At 45.2% G+C, this 19038-nt stretch overlaps 1 protein-coding gene across 1 annotated transcript; it reads left to right on the top strand.

Annotated features, from left to right (window-relative positions):
- The first annotated feature begins 632 nt into the window (after positions 1–632).
- On the top strand, positions 633–18864 carry LOC119149810 (centriole, cilia and spindle associated protein). Its single transcript, XM_037391543.1, has 3 exons — positions 633–1051; positions 9519–9802; positions 11665–18864. Exons 1-3 carry the CDS (start codon positions 751–753, stop codon positions 11836–11838), a joined length of 759 nt encoding a protein of 252 aa, XP_037247440.1. The 5' UTR covers positions 633–750; the 3' UTR covers positions 11839–18864.
- Positions 18865–19038: the final 174 nt, after the last annotated feature.

The raw sequence follows: 19038 nt of genomic DNA, 5'->3' as shown, positions 1-19038 counted from the left end.
CAGAGGGAGGGCGATGCCCGGGCACCGCTCCCGGGCCGAGGGGCGCAGCCGTCCGGTGGGGGCCCGGGGGGTGGCCGGCTGGCGTGGCCGTGGCCCGGCGCGGGCAGGCGGGAGGCCGGGCGAGGCTGCGGAGGCCGCTGCTTTCCGCATTTACCTCCCAAGCGCTTGATTTCCCGAGTGACCGCCTAACGCGGGGCTGGATTAGGCGAATCCTGTTCCGGCGTTCACCGGAGACGGGTTTTCAAAGCAGATTAATGCAAAACAGAGAGATGTCCTTGTTGTCGCATTGTCGCAGGCACCTTTGCCTCCCTCCCGCAGGCCCCCCGCGGCTGCCCGTCCCTTGTGCCCTGCAGAAACAGCGTTTAGCTCAGGCCTGCCCGGCGCTGCGCAGCAAGGCCACAGCCGCCGCACACGCAGCCGCTCTGACGCGCCGCGGGCGGCCGCAGCCCCCAGCACCCGAGGCCGCCCCCGGGCGGGACCCCGCCTCAGGGGTTGCCGAGGTGCCCCCGCTCCGCTGCCGTCACCCCCCGCCGCTGGGCGGCGCTGTGGCCGCTGGGGGCGGCGGACCCCCCCCCCCGCTCCGGCACCCGCCGTGACGCCGGCCGGGGGGTGGCGGTTGGGGAGGGGGCGGGGCCGGGCGCCGCTGTTTGGATTTAAACGTTGCAGCGGGAGGGAGCGGGCTCGGCCGGCGGCTCCCGGCTCCCGGTTCCCGGCCGCGGCTTCACCCGGCTGCCGCCTCCCGGCCCCGCCATGGTGGTGCCGGCGCGGCGGGTGAAGACGGAGTACATGAAGCGCTTCAAGGAGCCCAAGTGGGAGTCGTGCGGCGCCTGCTACCTGGAGCTGCTCCGCTACCGCCTCAGCCGCCGCCTCCTGGAGCAGGCGCACCGGCCCTGGCTGTGGGACGGCTGGGAGCAGGACAGCGGCAGCGGCGGCGGCAGCACCGCCGGGTCCCCCTCGCCGCCGGGCGCCGGCAGCCCCGCGGCCGCGCAGGAGGAAGAGGAGGAGGCGGCGGCGACGCCAGCGCCGAGCGAGGCGGGCCGGGCGAGCCCCGGTAGGGAGCGGGGGTGGCGGCGGCGGTGTGCGGGGGGTGGCGGCGGCGGTGTGGGGGTGGATGAGCTCGGGGGCGCCGCTGCGGCGGGGGCCGTGCGGGCCCTGCCCCTCCGCTGCCGGGCTGTCAAAGATGGCTCCGCCCGGGCCCTGCGGGGTGGCGGTGCGGGGGCGCCCGGCTCGCCTGCTCTCGGGGCGCGGGGGCCCGACGCGGCCCAGCCCGGGCGGTACCTCAGGGAGCGGGTGGCGCTGAGGAAAGGGCCTCACCGAGGGCAGGGTGCCGGGCTCCCCCCGTCCCGCAGCCGCCCAGCGGGGTGTGCCGGCTCGGCGGTGACACCGCTCCCCGCTCGGCCGGCGGAGCCGCAGCTGCCGCATCGGAGGCGTCTCTTGAAGAGCCAAGTGGTGGGAACTCTCATCCTGAGTCACAGCCACTTATGTAAACTGTTGCCATGGGAGCGGAGCATCTCTGCGGTTATATAAGCAGGTTCTCCCGCAAAAGCAGTGGCAAGTTGGACGCTGTGCCAGCGACTGGCGCTTGGTGCGGTGGCTTTCCTGCATCTGCGCATGTAATCTGTCTCTGCCGAACGCTTGGTTCTTAACCCAGACCTGAGGTTTGGTCTTGGGGTTGCAGCTGAGTGCAGGCAGCTGTAGGCCTAAGGAGGTGCAGAGCTGATGGTATTTTGCTCTTTTCTAGCTTGTCTTGCCCTTTGATGTCTCAAAAATTGACTATGCAGAGCAAGTAGACCACTGTCCAGCTTCCCAAGTTAGTATCTTTTTATCCCATAGGATACAGTTTCTTACCTATAATGCAAGAAGACGTCATCTGGCAGCCATTGATAGGTGTTTTGCAAAGTATTTTGGATCAGCTGTAAATGTTGTACAGTAGCAGGGAAAATCCTCGGCAATTGTTCAGCTAAGCCTTGTGCTGCCTGTTGGGTTTTTTGTTGTGTGGTATTTTTTTCAGCTAGATGTGCCTGTTTGGAGTGGGGAGACTAATATGATTCTATGTCCCTTGGGGCCTGAGCTTACCAGAATGATCTGTATTCTGATATTCAAGGCTAAACTGCATTCACTGTCCTTAAGAATACCAGTTATACAAAAGCTTTAGCTACACTGTTATCTCAGAGCCCTGGTGTTTCAGAGCATGCTGGTGATGCAGGGCTTTGCGGTGAGCTGTAGCCCTCATGGCTGGGTGGGCCTGTGGTACCCAGCCCCCATATGGGGGGATACACAGCTGCTAGCTGCCAGGGTAATGTACTCCACTTCTCCAAAGCTGTGCAGTGATGGAAGCACTCCAGTTAGCCAGTATGTAACAAAGTATTAGTGGGTCTAATCTTGCTTTCCTCCCGCAGGCCTTGAGGAAGTTAAACTGCGGAGTATGTGTGGAAGAAGTAAGTATGTAGCATCTCAGAAGCCCTAAGGGTTTGCAAAAGAGCAGGGAATGATTGCGTGGGAAAAGGTGATTTGTTCTGATGGGCAAGTCTAAAGGCTTGGCTTCTAGTGAGGGGAGGGTGGAAGCTGTTGAAGCTGCTCTGGGGACTTTGCATTCCCACCTTTTCTGATGCAGTTTGAACACATGCCAGTCTTGGGCAGTTGCGGTAGGGACCAGAATTTCATTCTTCTGCTCATTGAGCCAGTGGATAGAGCAGGTATTCTCCTATGATCTAGATGGGACTGGCAGTTGCCAAGGCTAGAGACTGCTGGCCAGGGCACTCTGCTCGGTCCTTCACCTGCTCCCTGCTGCTCCTTCTGACTCCTTTCGGGGAAGAGATCTGGCTGGAGTTGCTTGGTAGCCTGATTCTGGTTGTGTTAGCTTTGGCAGTGGGTGAAAGCTGGGTAGCTGTGGATGTGCCGCTTATGTGGGCACTCTGTGGTCAGTGATGGTGTGTGTGACTCTGCGGTGCGTGCGTAGTTGTGTCCTCATTACTCTATCAGTGGCAAAGGGACTGTGGAGCAACAGCAGCCTGCCAAGCCATAGGGTTTTGGGCAATTGTGCCCCTGTAGCTGATGCAACTTTGCCATGGCTGCTGTAAGGGAATGCCTAATGTTCTGTTGGGTCCTTGCTATTTTACACTTAGAATGGGAAAAAAATGGTACCTAACTGTTTCTTTGCCAAGTGGCTTAGGATGAATGTTTGAAGTTCTGCAAGTGTTTAAGAGCTTTGCTAAGCCCTTAGCAAAAGGACTGAGAACAATTCTGCTTAGGCAGCTGGATTTAGTGGAGAAGTGTGTTGTATTAGTGTACATGCTAATACATAAGCAAGTGACTCATTCAGTACTGGACAATTTTGAAGATGTATTTTTCTTTTTTCTGGCTGATTAAAACATGTGGAGGAGATAACATAGAAACTGTTGCTCTGAATCTTCCATTATTTGGCTGCTTTTTTTTCCTCTGGAAGAACTTAATTACACTGAAGCGCTCTGTGGGTAGCTGTGTGTGTTCATGTTGATGATATCTTTTGTCTTCTGAATCTTGACATCCACCCACATGCTGCAGCATCCTGGTTGTTACCTGGCTACTGCTGCTTCCCTCTGTTCTGTGGGGAGCCTGTTTTCTGGCTGAGTGGTATTGACAGTGCTTGTGGCCAAGTGTGTTTGGCCAAGCACTAGTGTTGCCTAGTATCTGAGGTAAAGACCATTTGTGACTGTGTGTGTGGCCACAGTTGCTGCTTTCCCTCAGTAAGACGAGCCTCTGTGTGTTTGTAAAGCAGTTTGTAAATGCTTCTGGTGTGTGTACAGAAAGCTGATGTATGCAGCTTGACTTTAAGGCTTAGTGGTATTGATCTAAGGCACTACCGACATGAATACCTGAGAGAGCACATAGGACAAACGTGTTTTGTCACTGTATCTCATGCCCAGGCTATAGCTGAGCGATACCAAGGTGTGCTTGGTGCAACTTTGGGTTAATTCCTTCTGGCCCTTCACTTGCAGCAGCTGTTTGTGGGACTGTTCTGTAGACCATGCCCAGGCACAGATGTGCTTTAAGCATAATCCAACAACATCTTGACCTAAATCAACTGGTTGAGTTGACACATCCTCAAAACTGTCAACAGAACCCAGTGGGCTGGTAAGTGAAAGACAGGAGCTCTTGGCAGCAGCACTGCTGTCAGACCTGTTGCTTGTGAAATGATACTGCTGCACACACACGGGGAATAAAGCCATCTTTCAATCCTTACTGCCATTTTGCCTTCAGCATTTTTGTGCAGAGGTCTTAAGTGATGGCAGTGACAAGCTTCTATCAAAGCAGTTGCCACACAGTAGTTGGAAAGTGACTGATCTGGATTAGTGCAACTCAGCAGAAGATCCAATTTCAAACTTGTTCCCTGATCTTGTCAGCCATCCTGTTGCAGGCGTATTTGCTGGGAAGGAGTAGCTTGTGATGGGGGAAGGCAACAGTGTTGGTTTAGGGGGTGATGGTACTGTGATTCAAAGATAGGTCAATTACTTTTTTTTGGTTGGAAATGAGCTTTGCTATTAAGCCTGAATTTCTTTCATTCTTTCTGAACTCTGCTGCAGATGAAGCTTCTGTGAATCTAATCAACTGAGCTGCTGTGTTGCTGGTAGCTCTGATACTGCCTCATACAAGATCTGTCTCAAAGCAATGACGTTGCAGTCTATTGCAGCTATAGTAACTATTTTCTACCCAGCCGTAGCCTGTTCATACCCACAAGTGAGCATATGCTGCCTTCAAGAGGCCTTGGAGACCTGCCCTGTTTGCAGAGGTGTTTGTACTAAAGCAGGAAACTGAGTTCTGCCCGTGGCAGTTCAAGCACGAAGTGCTTCTCCTGACCCTGAGGCGATGCTGTAAGAAGCAAACATCTCTATAGAGAGAGAATGCTCGACCCCTGGTACCTGTGGGGCCTAATCAGAAGGTTTTTGGTACTTGGAGTAAGTCTTTGAAATGGGAGTCCTAGCTGCCCCATCGAGCATGAAGTCCCGTGGGAGGGTGAGAAGCTCCACTTGAGCTTTTCCTGCTTGAGCCCAGGAGGGGAGGTGTTACGCAAGCTGGGCAATGCAGCAGGGTTTAAGTGACTTGCTTCTGGGCAGGAGCTTTCAACAGCCATACTGGGTGGGCCTGGCAGCCTTGTTCTGCCTGCTAAGCACTTAATCCCCTCCTGTCCAGTGTGCTCTGCTTAGCATCCATGATGCAGTTTTAAATATTCCTAGCTTTTCCCCTCTCCTGTCTAATCCCTGTAATGCTGCGGCCAGTCAGTTCTGAGTTTCCTGTGTCCGCTGGAGCTGGAAGGTGTTGCGGGTGGTTGGGCTCCCTGAGCCCTTGGGTCTACCTCCTTCCCTGCTATCAACTGCTGCTTTTCTACCTTCCTGTGGAAAGGGATGCTTAACAAAAAGGCTTGGATATAAACTCTAGTTTTAAACAAAAGTCTTAAATAACTGCTAAAGATACCTGCTTTGTGCTTTCACCAACAGAGTTCTGTATAAATGCCTTGTAGGAGTGAATTCACTGAAATACCTGCTCTAATAGTAGGTGCTATAGTATGCTCTGGCATACAGCATTCACCGCAAGACTGTGCGCAGGACTCTGTGTGCCATTTACCCATATGCTTTTATTGCTATTTTGGGACAAGCTGGCTCAATCATTTCTACACCAGCTGGAACTAATCCTAGTGAACAGCATCCCCAGGCACGGCTGTTGCCTTGAAGTAGTATTATCTTGAAGCTAGAGTATCCATGCAATTGCAGAGTCCCTACTTTACTGTATTTTTAAGTCTCTAAATGTCTCCTCTGCTGCTCATGAACTCTGTGGTGCTCCGTTCTGTTGTAGAGAAGGAAGAGGACATTTTCCCTTGAATGGAGGATGGAACAGCTTCCTAAAATAAAAGCACTCCTGTTTCAGAACTGACAGCAGTATGTCCTACTTCAGTGTTTTATTTTCTCAAAACAGTGCATCCTTCTGATAATGGACCTAGCCCTGTCCCTTTTGAGGAGCGGGCTGTGTAGAGAGATGTGTGGATAATATTTCGTAAGAGAATAGCTCTGTGCTGCCTGTTGCAACTGTGATGAATGAGCTGCTTTGTTAGAGGTGAAGCTGTGTGTCCCAGAGCCCAGGACGCTATGCAAAGCAGGTCTTTTACCATGTTGACATCACTGCTGCTTGCTTTTTATCCAGCCTTGGCTGTAATGACTGAAACTATGTGCACCCAATATTTAGATATGTGAAATTCTTTGGGCCATTTTTTCTCACTCTGTCACTCCTTTGGCCTTGACTGCTTTTCTTGGTTGTTTTGTGGGGGCAGACACTCAGCTGAATTCTTAACAAATACAGCTTCAAATCCTTTTAACACTGCTGGCTAGTCTTAACCAAATACTCAGCTGTACTGCGTTTTCATCTGTAGATGAATGCTGCACCTGCACAGCTTGGAAGTGTGTATAGGTTAGCTTGAACCAGGGCCACTGTGCTGGTTGGCAGCAAGCAGAAGACGTGCTGGCAAGACTAATGGCTAGCAGGAGAGCGCATGAGGCTCGCCTTATGGGAATGCTGGGGCATGTGGCAAGCCTTCGTGTCTTTACAAGCACAAAGTGAGTGTAAGAGTAAATGGGTCCTTAACCAGTGTGCCAGGCAGGTAACTTCCATTTCATCAGAGCTGGATGGATGCAGAAGCGAAATTAAAGCAGTGTCAGATTGGGCATGTACTTGCTTGACTAGTTAAATCATAGCAATTAGCGAGAATGATTGCTATTTTGTCACAGGGTTTGCAAGCCCTTCTGCTTTTAATGAAGCCACTTAGGCAAAATTTGTGCTAGTTGTCTGTGGTCAACCTCTCAATATGTAAGCAAGCCTTAAACTAGGTGAACTGCACCGGCAGAGGAATTCCCTCTGTATGTGCCAGGTATGCTGGTGGTGGCTGGAAGTGCTGAGACTCGGAACAGAGGTAGCTTGCAGGTGGTCCCTACCACAATCAGAAATAGATGGTGTGGCAGAAAACTTGCAAGTTCAGTGTGTTTGTCGCAGAGTTTGAACTGTATCACTGTTTGTCTAGCAGAAAGCAGCACCTAATGTTCAAAGGTGGACACTTGAAGGGAATCGCTTATTAGTGGACTGTTACGCTGTTAGCTTAATGAAAGGCTTTAGTTGCCTTTACATAAAAGGCACGGCTGGCCTTAAAGAGGATTCGGATCATGATGTCTGCTTGTGCCCACAATGCTTGGGGGCCATGTTCAATGTCTAACCTCAACTTGTGCAGACTACTGTAGAAGATCTGAGGATGGAGAACTAAACCAGGGTTCTGAGTATTTACTTTTTCCCAAAGTAATATTTCACTAATGTACTGAAAGCAATGTATTTGATTACTGTCATAGAATCATTTAGGTTAGAAAGGACCTTTAAGATCATGAAGTCCAATCGTTAACCTAGCACTGCCAAGTCCACCACGAAACCATGACCGTAAGTACCATGTCTGTTTTTCAAATACTTTCAGGGCTGGGGACTCGACCACTTCCCTGTGCAGCCTGTTCCAATGCTTGATAACCTTCTTGGTGAAGAAATTTTTTCCAATATCCAATCTAAACCTCCCCTGGTGCAACTTGAGGCCATTTTCTCTTGTTCTATCACTTCTTGGGAGAAGAGACTGACTCCCACCTGCCTACAACCTCCTTTCACATAGTTGTAGAGAACCATAAGGTTCCCCCTGAGTCTTTTTCCTCTCCAGACTAAACACCTCCGGTTCCCTCAGTTGCTCCTCCTAGGACTTGTTCTCTAGACCCTTCCCCAGCTCTGTTGCCTGTCTCTGGACACACTCCAGTATCTCTATCCTCTTGTGGTGAGGGGTTCAAATCTGAACATGGGATTTGAGGTGCAGCCTCACCAGTGCCCAGCACAGGGGGACAATCACTGCCCTGGTCCTGCTGGCCACACTGTTTCTGATACAAGCCAGGATGCTGTTGGCCTTCTTGGCTAGCACGCTGGCTCATATTCATCTGGCTGTTGACAAACACCCCCAGGTCCTTTCCCACCGGGCAGCTTTCCAGCCACTCTTCCCCAAGCCTGTAGGGTTCTGTGGGGCTGTTGTGACCCAAGTGCAGGACCTGGCACTTCTTGTTGAACCTCATACAGTTGGCCTTGGCCCACTGCTCCAGCCTGGCCAGATCCCTCTGCAGAGCTTTCCTGCCTTCAAGCAGACCAGCTCCGCCCCCCCCCCAACTTGGTGTTGTCTGCAAACTTACTGAGGGTGCACTTGATCTCCCTGTCCAGATCATTGATAAATATATTAGTTTAGTATTAACAGTTCAAGACCTCTTGTTACCAGTTAGTAATACTTTACAGGTCTCAAGGGTGGAAAAAAAAAATCTTTGGCTGTTCTTTTCCAGTCAGTAATTGTTATCCATGGGCATTTACTTGACTATATTTAATCACAGAATCATATTTAATGATGTTATAAAACAGACTTGTTCAAAACCACTTATATCCTTATGGTAAGGCATGACTTTCTTACCAGCCTTTTAGATTAATGAAGTATTGCAGTGCTATACCAGATACTGGCTTTCCTCATCTCAAGTCTAACACCCAAATTTTTGTGTATAAGTAGCAGTATATGCTTCAGGGAACCTCAAGAACTGCTGACTGTGAGGCACCACAGAGGAAAACTAGTTTCTCCATACCTCTCTAATGCAAGAAGATTAGATCTTAAGAAACAGTTGTTTGTGTTTTTATTACTTAATGTCTCATACTGCTGATTCAGCCATCAGTGTTGATCTACATCTGCAAATTAACAATGATACAGGCTTTAAATTCTTCCTCCCAAACCTTATTTTACAAACCCAATGCCTAGGGGACAAATGCTGGACCCTTGTTATGGAAGGTTTAAAAAGCGCGTGTGGAGGAAATAAGGCTCAGAGAGCACTGCCTGTAGAGTGTGGTACTTTACAGAACAGACAGCAAGGGTGATGTCTGTCGCTTTGTATGTCTTTGCTTCATGCTCCCCGCTCCTCCATAAACAGAAAACCATAGTCGAGATGTATGTGTAATCAGGGAGCTTGAAAATGAATCACCTTTTTTTTTTTCAGTGGAAGCTTATAACATGAGTGATTTAATATTGCACATAGTCTTATCAGGCTTCATCTCTGACTGGCTGGCAGCATTTCCAAGGCATTCGGCAGTCCATCTGTTTGCTGTCTGAAAGATGGAAGGATGAAATAGTGAAGATGGAAGATCGCTGGGAACAGTCTTTAAAATGCTGCCTGAAGCCATTTGTTTTCTGTAGCCTCACTAGCAAAAGGCATGTTTAAGTATGTGAAAGCTGATGTACAGAGGGATGGGCTTGAAATATTGTAGTCACTAGAGAAAGAATGAAGGCATTTAAGCAGGGTATATATCTGTTGCTAAGGAATAATGACTTCTTCCATTTCTAAAAAAGGCACAGCTTCAGTGATGTATTAAGAGAAGCCGTGCAAATCAGATGTTAATATGTTATCATTGGGAGCTTAAAGCATAACTTGATTATTTCCTTTCTTTAGAGAAAGGAAGAGAAGATCAAGAAAAGCAGCAGAAGGAAGAGCAAGAAAAAACTGTAGAACACACTTCTGTAAAGGAAGCAGACAAAACCAGCCGTACAGGACGCCGTCCAAGCCAAAGTGCCTTGTCCAGTCGTAATGATCGAAGATCAGCCAAAAGTCCTCAAAAGACAGATGCACCAAAGCAGAATAAACATCCATTTGCCCTGTATGGGTGGGGTGAAAGACAGACAGATACTGGTAGCCAGAAAACTCACAATGTCTGTGCTTCTGCTTCAGCAAATGATGTAAGTAAAAGTTTCTGTTTTGTTAAAGGGTGGCGACTACTTAGTGCTTGGGTAAGACATATATCTCATACCTAGGTAAAACTTCTCAGAGATGCTTTTGAGTGCATGAAGATTCCAGCAATAAATTTTTTTTAAAAATAAAATATGTAGTAATAAACCTGAAGAGGTTTGATATGTCCAAATCAAATAGCTCTTAACTGTTAATTGGTTTTGAAACGTCCCATGTTTGACTAATCCTTGCAAGTTCTGATTAAAACTTGGCTATCTTGTTTCTGGCTGTTATAAATGTATTTTTGCATTCTGAACCTCACGAAAACAAGAGAAAAGCAGCAGGCAGTTAGCACCAGGCACCCCACAGCAGACATGTATATAAACACTGGGGTAGCACTTGTGCTGTGGAAGAGTGACTTTTGCTGGGGTGCTTCTGAGGAATAGGAGCCTTACTGAGAAGGTACAAATGCTCTACTGCTAGAATGTCTGTCGGGCAGCCTGTTCCAGTGGGCTGCCAGCAGGGAACTTTTTGCTGAGAGTGGAATGGGCTGTCAGATAGCTGATTGATTGCAGGGTTGATGTAAATACCAGCAAAATAGCACAAATAAAATTTATACGGTCATGGACAGCACTAGGATTCCGCTGTAGCGGGGTCTGTTTTCTGGCTTAGCAAGAAACACTAAGGTTGGAGTCTTATAGTAGATCAGTTTCTTTTTCTGTAATGCTCATGGCCTGGTAAAATGTAATCATTAATTCTATCCCTGCTAGTGTCTTGTCTTTATCTTGCTACGAATTTAGAGTCTGAATTTATGACCCAAGATACCGGAGGACTAAGGTGGGTGGTGGTCTTGATGTATAAGGTAGAGCTGACTTCCAGTGGGCTGCTTTGGAAGGAGTTTGAAGCACAGTCTTTTACTTCCTGACAGGTCAACCTTTGAGGGAAACGTGGAACTTGGGCCTTGCAGCTCTTGAAAGAAGCTGCCCTTCCTGATAGTGGACACTGTTAATGGGTTGATAAGCTTTGGTCAGCAGAGGAAATAGTTGACTGGTGCCTTATGTTGAAGCTTAACAGAGGCTGATGCCTGTCTTGAGCAGAGATATTTATGCTTTCTAAGACTTCTACGTTTCTTATTCTAGAAACAGTTACAGAACCCCTAAGATCAGGTCTTGAGCTGGAGTGAATGGCCAGGATGCTTCTGAAACCCTTCCAATTACGTGGTGGTTTGTCACCAAGGATGTCTCTTTAATTGGGAACTGACTACTTAATGCCCGGCTAGGTCACTTTTCTTAAATGTTTGAAAAGTGTTACTTTCCCCTAATTGAGATGGGAGACAGTTTTAAATCTGGAGACAGAAGCAAGCAAACATAGAAGCTGGCTCTTAAGACTAAGTTTGGGGAAAATATGATAATTTATTAACATAAAAATGCGGGTGTGCCTGCAGCATATTGTCAAGATGAAGTTCTTCAGTCTCTAGGGATTTGCCTTACTATTATGGCGCTGTTTTTTAAGGTATGCTTGGGCATACTGAGGATGTTTAAGAATTTAAAAATGGTAGAAATAAGAGAATTGAGACTTTTAGAATATGTCACAGTAGGATTGAGAAACATTCCAGATTTTTGCAGTTGTTTAATAGTGTGAAGTGGGAATGATAATGCAGAATAGAAATTGAGGCATTTTTATATATAAAAAAACCCCTGTGCTTTTCTTGTTAGTGGTACAAGTTAAAGAAGAAAATATAATCTTGCCAGCAAACCCCACTTCTTCAGGATGGGGACTGGGACAAATACAAAGTGATCCTTAGTTTTCCTGAAGGGGGGTGTGTGTGTCCCTAGGCTGTTTTGCTGCTGTAATACTAACTCTGGTCTTTTAGATTCATGAATCTGCTCTACGAGCAAAGAACAGGAGACAAGTGGAGAAAAGGAAGCTTTCTCAGAGGCGAGTACGATCAGCAGAAGCAGAGACAGCCTGGCGAATAAAGCCCTCCCCACCAGATAACCCGTGGATGACAGAATATATGAGATGCTACTCAGCGAGAGCTCTGTGAATTTGCATTCCCTTGGGCATCTTCAAAAGAAGTTACGCATATCAGGACACTGGTGCAAGGAACCAAACTACTTATGCAAGGTTTTTATAGGGAGTTTCCAGCTGTTAAAATATTTGTTACAATGTTTTTATCTTGGCTACCTACCTCACAGTGGGGTGTATCGTTGGAGCCATAACATTTGAAGAGGCTTTCAGATATAGCTACCCAAACTTTTAAAACAATTCCCCTTTTGGGAATTTTTCTAATACTTCAGTTGACTTGTTGTGGGGGTGGGAGGGGGGAGACCTTAGCATACGGGGAGTCAAAGCAAACACCTTTTAAAATCTTGGTTACAACTAATCTGTTGTCCCTTATTTTAAAAGTCCAAGTCACAGGGAGGTGGTCTTGGGGAAAGACTTTAAAGGTGTGATGGAGGTGCCTTTGCATTTATAGTACTATCTGACTTAATATACTTTTTTGGTAGAAGTATTAAGTCAGGCAGCAGGAAAGCCAGTGGCTCTGGTAAGCAGCACTAATAAATGTAGATGCTTTAGGCAGGCAAATACCAAGTATTGTCTGTATATAGAAATTTTCAAAAAACCCCCTTTGTTCAATTAGTGAATCTGCCAATGCTAACTTTTATTGTTATTTCTAAGGTCGTTAGAGTAAACTACTAATTTTCAGGGCAAGGAGCAGCTACAGGATTGTTTTGTTGTTGCTGTGCCTGTTGTACCAAATAACTGATGTAGACAATCATTAGCTGATAGCTGCTGCTCAATAAGCAGTTGCTTGTTCTACCAGTATCAAGTTGTACCACTGTATTAAGCTTGTGGTCACACTTACTCCACACTTAATCACGTAGACGCATTTATTGAAGGAGAGGGCTGGCTCCTATCTAGTGAAGCCTATTTTTAACACAAGAATTATCTGCTCTGCTCAGTGGGGGTCAGAGTGCAATAAGCATTCCATTTGGTGGTACTGTACAAGTATACTGTTAAAAGGTTTTAAACTTAAATCGCGTTGATGAAACTTGTAGAGAAGTTCTGAGAAGCTTTCTGCCTCTCAAAATTCATGCAGAACCCCTCACTATAGAGGGGTGAGGGCTAGGGGAAGGAGAGTTGTACCTTTTAGTAAATAAGAACATATAATGGAGTTTGAGCACTCTTGCTTTGTAGGTCCTACTTCTATATAGTAAGGCATTGTGATACCCTCAGTGTTTGGTTGTCTTTTTCCCTTAAGCTGCTGTAAATTTTTTTTTTTCAGTTTGATAACTAAGCTTTAGGCAGATTATTGCTGTAGTTGTGAGCTTCAAAGTTTTGTTCAGATGTTGTGTGTTAGTGACATATGTTGGTTATCTCATTTTAATTGTTTCGAAGCTTGTGTTTTACAGACTGGACACCTTCTCACAGGAAGCACACTTGCACTTCTGCAGCAGAAACCTGCACCAGTCTTAGCTTCATTCCACAATTCCAGTGTGTTAGCAGGACTCTAGAATTACTACAGCAACACAGCTATGTGCTTAGTGGAAAGTTTGGTTTGTGTTATTGAAGGAAAGTAATTGTGCATAGGGACCAAGCCCTGCTGCCTCCTAGTGTTCATTACATCGGTAAAGGTTTCATTACTCTCAGTTCTAGTCTTGCTAAGATCTCCTGGAATCTGTGAAATTATAATGTTTTTTACCTGTTGTCTTAAGCATAAGGCTATAAAAATACAGGCAACTCCTGCTGAGGCTACCTACTAGGGATCTTAGAGCTCTTAAGTCTGGGAATGCAAAATAGCATTTGTTTTATGCACAGCAAAATTAATGTAGTCCAACTTAAGACAACCCACAGGCTAGAACTTCCTAAAACTTCAGAACAGTGCCCAAAACTGAGGCAAACTATTCCAAAGGATGCCTTTAATTCCGTATGAGATTCTCTTAATTTCCTTTTGTGTTTTCCTCTTTAAATAGCTGCTGTAAATATGCTTAAGTTGCATCTGATGCTGTCTCGATTCAGAAATCTAAACTAGCTTTGAGCAACACTATCAAAGCACTAATTCAGTAGCGTTTAACAGCCTTATCCACCAAGAATTCTGCCTGTCCCTGTTGCCCACAAGCTTCGTAGGCTTCATGTAAATACAGCAGATGGACGGTGCTCTCAGTACATTTTTGTCAGTTTCCTTGATTGTATAGGGCAGGGCTCATCTTGCCATGCTTTCAAAGACAGCTCCTACAGTTCTCTTCCCACTGAGAAGGGAAAAGCCAAGATGACTATATGCCTGCCTTAAGCACCCATTTTTGGGTAAGATGGATCTCCTGTTAGATGTTGGACTTTCCAATAATTATAGAAGGCTTAAATGTCTCCTGCCTTGGATACAGGGTACCAAACTTAAAATGTCTCAAACAGGCTTGTTCAGGTGTTCTGCTGAGCAGGAGAATCTTTGACAGCATCAGGGCTGCTGTGTACTGAGGAAATGATCCAGTTCTTATCCGTGTCTGGTCAAGAGCTGTTCCCCACCAAGACAGCAGTGACACCAATCGGGTCATGTGAGTCACTGTCATGCTTTTTCAAAGAGTCTGTAGCTAAAAATAATGCTGGGTGCTATGTTGGTACCATCTTGCTTTAAGTAATATAATGCCTGAAGTGAGGGGTAAATTATTCTGTGAATCAGGTAGCCTTCCTGCATTTGGGCAATGACGAAAAATAAAAGGCTAGTAGGTTTGCTTAGACTGTGAAACAGTATAGTTCTGGTCACTGCAAGTTGTATATGCAAAATATTTGGCATCTGCAGGCTGAAGTCTGGAAAAATGTTATTTTAGTGTTTTGATGTTAACAAACAAAAAGCCAAATTACTTGGAAAGCAGAACTTTTCAAGTGTAAAAGCTTTAACTATATTTCATAGATTCTTACAGGAGGTGGCTGTTTTGCATCAAACTGGACTCACTAAAAACCAGAAAACGTAGTGAATGTCACCCTATCAATTAAGGAAGTTCTGAAATTTGTCTTGCATGGACTCTTGAATTCAGCTAAGTGATGAACACTTCTCACTCCTGTTTTAGAAGTAAAACTTTGTAAGAACACAGTAAATACTCAGTTGTCCAAAGTCTTCATTAAAATAGTTGTTTATTCCTTTTTGTTTCTCAAAGTACTTAGGTAAGTGAAACAAGACTTCTACAATGTGTAATGCTGCAATTTATAGTGTTGTGAAGACTAGTGTTTACAATGTAGAAATGCGTAAGAATGTTTCTGTAAAATACAGTAGCATGCCTGTTCAGTCACTGCTGTCAAATCTCTGCAACTATAAATTACAGAATTTTCCACTGGAAGCTGAGATAGTCAAAGCGATAGCTAAACTTAAAAGCCAAACTTAACAAAACTGAGGGGCAGACCTGAATTTTTGGTAAGAATTTTATCCAGGTAGCAAATGCACGTTTTAATAAATTTTTTTAACTTCTAGGGAAGTATATCTGATCTTTTTTTTTAATGGCTTAATGCAGTGCCACTGAACTATAAAGGCCTCTCTTATTATTGTTTTTTTTTTTTACTGTGATAGGGACCAAAAGCTAGCAACAAGGGCCTTGTGTGTGGTAACCTGGATGTTCCAGTTTATTTTCCAGCTCACTTAGTGCACTCAGCAGCAAAGCCATATGTGGAACCTGACTCAACACCTTGGCAGTAGCCCCTGTAAAATCAGGGGTACAGGTGAATGGAAAGCTGCCTCGGCTACTGTTAGCACTGAATTCACTTTAAAAACAATAGGGAAATATCATCTAAGCTTGAAGCAATATGTGTTTTTTAAAGTTTTTAAACAGCATTTGTTTTTAATGCTTCTATATTGTCTATATTTACTAGTGTAGTGTCAACTTGTATATGTGAATAAAATAAGTGACACAAAGTGCCTTGACTGCTTGTACTGGGTTTTTTCCATTACCAGATGCTTTAGTCTCTGCATGCCAACTGTGGCTTCTGCTTGTCCCATGTATTCTCTCCTGGAAAGTAAGTGACAGGCTTCTGTAATGATGGGTGTTGGCTAAAGGCTTAGATTACAGTTACAGGTCTATCTGAGAGCTGAGCTTGTCTATGTTCCTCCTGTAACTCTGCCACAGATTCTCAATACCCTTTCCTAGTCTGACTGGCTTTTTCTGTCACTGAGGGTGGGGAAAAAAACTGAATCTAAAATAGCTGCCTGAACTGCTATGCATGGTGAAGCCTTTGGGAATCTAAATTCAGAGCTTTGGAAAAAAAAAAGGTAACATGGGGAGGAGGGGAAAGGAAGCTGCATCACTTAGCAAAGGTTAAGCTATTTGTACCATTGTACTTGTTCTACTAAAGGATGGTTAAACTGAAGTGCTACAGTAAATGAGACCTGTGTTTTTACTCCTGTGGATTTACAATGTATTTCTTGAGAATTTTATAGCATTAATTGTTCAGCAAGTAATCAGTTTTTATAGTGTGTGTTTTTAAGGATTTATGGGAGCTATGTATTTTTGAGCCATAAGGTGCCTAACTGAATACAAAGACCAGATGAAATGGGTCAACTGTAAATTCAATCTGTATTGCCTAATAGTCAGGAAAATCACCTTTTTTGCTTTAGCTTTTTTAAAGCACAGACTTCTGAGGCCACATTCTCCAAGACACCTAGACGGATCCATCTCATCCCTAGTCAGCAGCACAGAAAGACACAAGGAAGCAGGTGCAGCTCTGCAGCCATAGGAGACACAGAGGGAAAGCTCCCTACCACTCCTCTTGAACAGGGGGTCACAGCAGGGCTGGGGCTGGCCCATGTCACGGGCAAAGCTGCCCCCACAGAGGGCAATGAGGGCCCTGGGCCCTGCTCCTGGGAAATACCCTGAAGCCCTCCACCTCCTTTAGCTGCTGCTTTCCCTGCCATGTACTGACTACACAATGAATTTAGAAAAAGTGTTGTTTTCAAGACCATCTAGGTTTCTTACGTTTTAGACTTCACTTTACAAGTTCTGCTTGCTGAAGTAAATAGAAAGTACCTAGAAAATCAAGAAAGATTTTTTTTTATTTGGTGCTGGATACAAGCATTAAATAGTGTAGGCCAACAGACTCATTAAAAGGCAAGACAGGCTTTAATAAGACATTTAAATCTTTCAACGGTCTGAACAGCTAAAGCTCCACATCCAATAAATCCTAGGATATAGGTACCCAGTACTGGTTCATGTAAAACTCCCAAGCCATCTTGCTTTGGTAAAGTAAGAATTTTACACTAAAATAATACATAATGTAACCTACCTATAACTTACCGATGAGGTGAGCTAGGTTTGGTTTGCTGTGTCAACTGTAATGCTAAAGGCTAAAATCTGTTCCAGGGCTATTATTGGCATGAGGTTTATTCCTAGAAATAAAAACCCTCAGAGAAGAAATAGTGAACTATAGCTTGTATGGGTAAGAGCTATTGCTTCCAACAGTATTTCCCTCCGGAGTTGCCAGTTTAGAAAGTGTTTTTTTTAAAATGTTAGCAAGATATGCAGCATAAAAGGTTGCAATACTACAAAACATGCACATTAACCTGGTTAATGTGTGTACAGAAAGAATATACATTAAAAGAATAATAAAACTGGCAAACCTCATTATAATGACACCATTCTTTCCTTCCAGGTAGGAAGGGGACAGCTTGAGACTGTTGGTTACAGAAAGGTTAAAACTGTGCTTACTGCTTATTAACTACAGACACTTGACCAAAATGATCATAAGAACTAAGTATACAAAAGAGCCCAGTCCTGTATGCAAAGGGAAAAGGACAGGAAGTAGTCTAAGAAAATCTGTGCCAACTCCCTAAAATTTCTACTGAAAAGCAGTAGAGTTAATTAACAGCACTCCCCTGCTCCTTTCAACTGCTACTGTAATGATGGAAAGGAACTTTGATCCACAGCCAAGACTACCCCTTCAACCACTGTAAGAGTGACAGGAGACCTTTAGCTTTACTGGTGCCATGTCCCAGCTGATAAGCAAGTACTCTGCTTTCACCTTTGTCAGTGTACCAAGAAACCTGATTAGATAGTGGTAAAGAGGGGAACAGACTCCCCAGTACTTTGTCTTTTTCCAGAACTGGTTTGGGGATTTGGAACCAACACCATCTCCTTCAAGAGACTTGCTTTGGGTAGTTACTTCCAGTTCTGTGTACTGGAAGCCAAAATAAACTCAGTGAGGATTAAGACAGGTAAGTTTCTTTGTAGTTCTTTGATGCTCTTGTAAATGCAGTTAAGCTGCTTCAAAAATACTTTACACTCTCACCAGGCAGAAGATACTCCTTGGAAATAACTGCTGTTAGTTAGGCAGCAAATCAAATCTTAAATATAACCTTGGAGAGATACAAACAACTTAGGCTGTTGGGTCCATAGGCTTTTCAAGTACAGACCAAACTCATCTCCTTTTAATTCAGAGATGACCTAAGGTATATAGTTTTCATATAAGCATTCATTTGAACCAAAAATACCAGGAGAAAGGGAATAGTTTTAAACACAACTCTAATTGCATAAATGATGGCATACCTCTGGGTAGCATTCTTGTTTTGCTCTCGTGCTTTAACTGCCCTCTGAATTACACTGTTAAGTTCAGTTTTCTGGTTTAGTTTTTAAACATGCACTTGACAAGTAACCCTTAAATAGAAAATACTCATATATAGAAAATAATAAAGCATGTTTGACCTTGTAATTTTAGTACTGAGTTCTGACCAAATGAATTATTTTGTGTTTTCCAAGGAGACATTCAATTAGGTGTATAACTAAGTAAAGATGTCACTAGTGATTCTCATCAGTACAAGTGAAATTGTCCCTCTGAACTGGGAGAATTCAGCTACCTCCAGAAACACGAGCTTAGTTCTGCAGCTGCTTGTCTGGCAAAGCAATAGCCCCGGGTTTCTTACCTGATCAGTTGTCACAGCACTGTGAAAACAATACACAATATTTAGACACGTTGCAAGTCTCTTCTGTCTCCAGCTGAGGAATGAAGACAAGATTCCTAGTCTCTTGCCCCATGCCTGTTCCCCACAATAAAGAGAGGGCAGGAAAGAAAGTCTGAATTGTGTTTTAGCATGGGGAGGGGCGGGGGGCAGGAATCAGTACCAAGGCTGAAATTCCCGTTGAGTTTCACAGGAAGAAAGAACTCCTTAAGTAGTATGCCTGGGTTTTCCCTTTCCCTTTCCACAAGTCTCCTGGGGGCAATATGTATAATGGACTCACATGAAGTTCAAAGGCAAAGCTCCAGCAAGACA

This window comes from Falco rusticolus, chromosome 6 (assembly GCF_015220075.1).
Source record: "Falco rusticolus isolate bFalRus1 chromosome 6, bFalRus1.pri, whole genome shotgun sequence".
NCBI classification, from domain to species: domain Eukaryota; kingdom Metazoa; phylum Chordata; class Aves; order Falconiformes; family Falconidae; genus Falco; species Falco rusticolus.
This window is presented reverse-complemented; position numbering and strand designations above follow the sequence as displayed.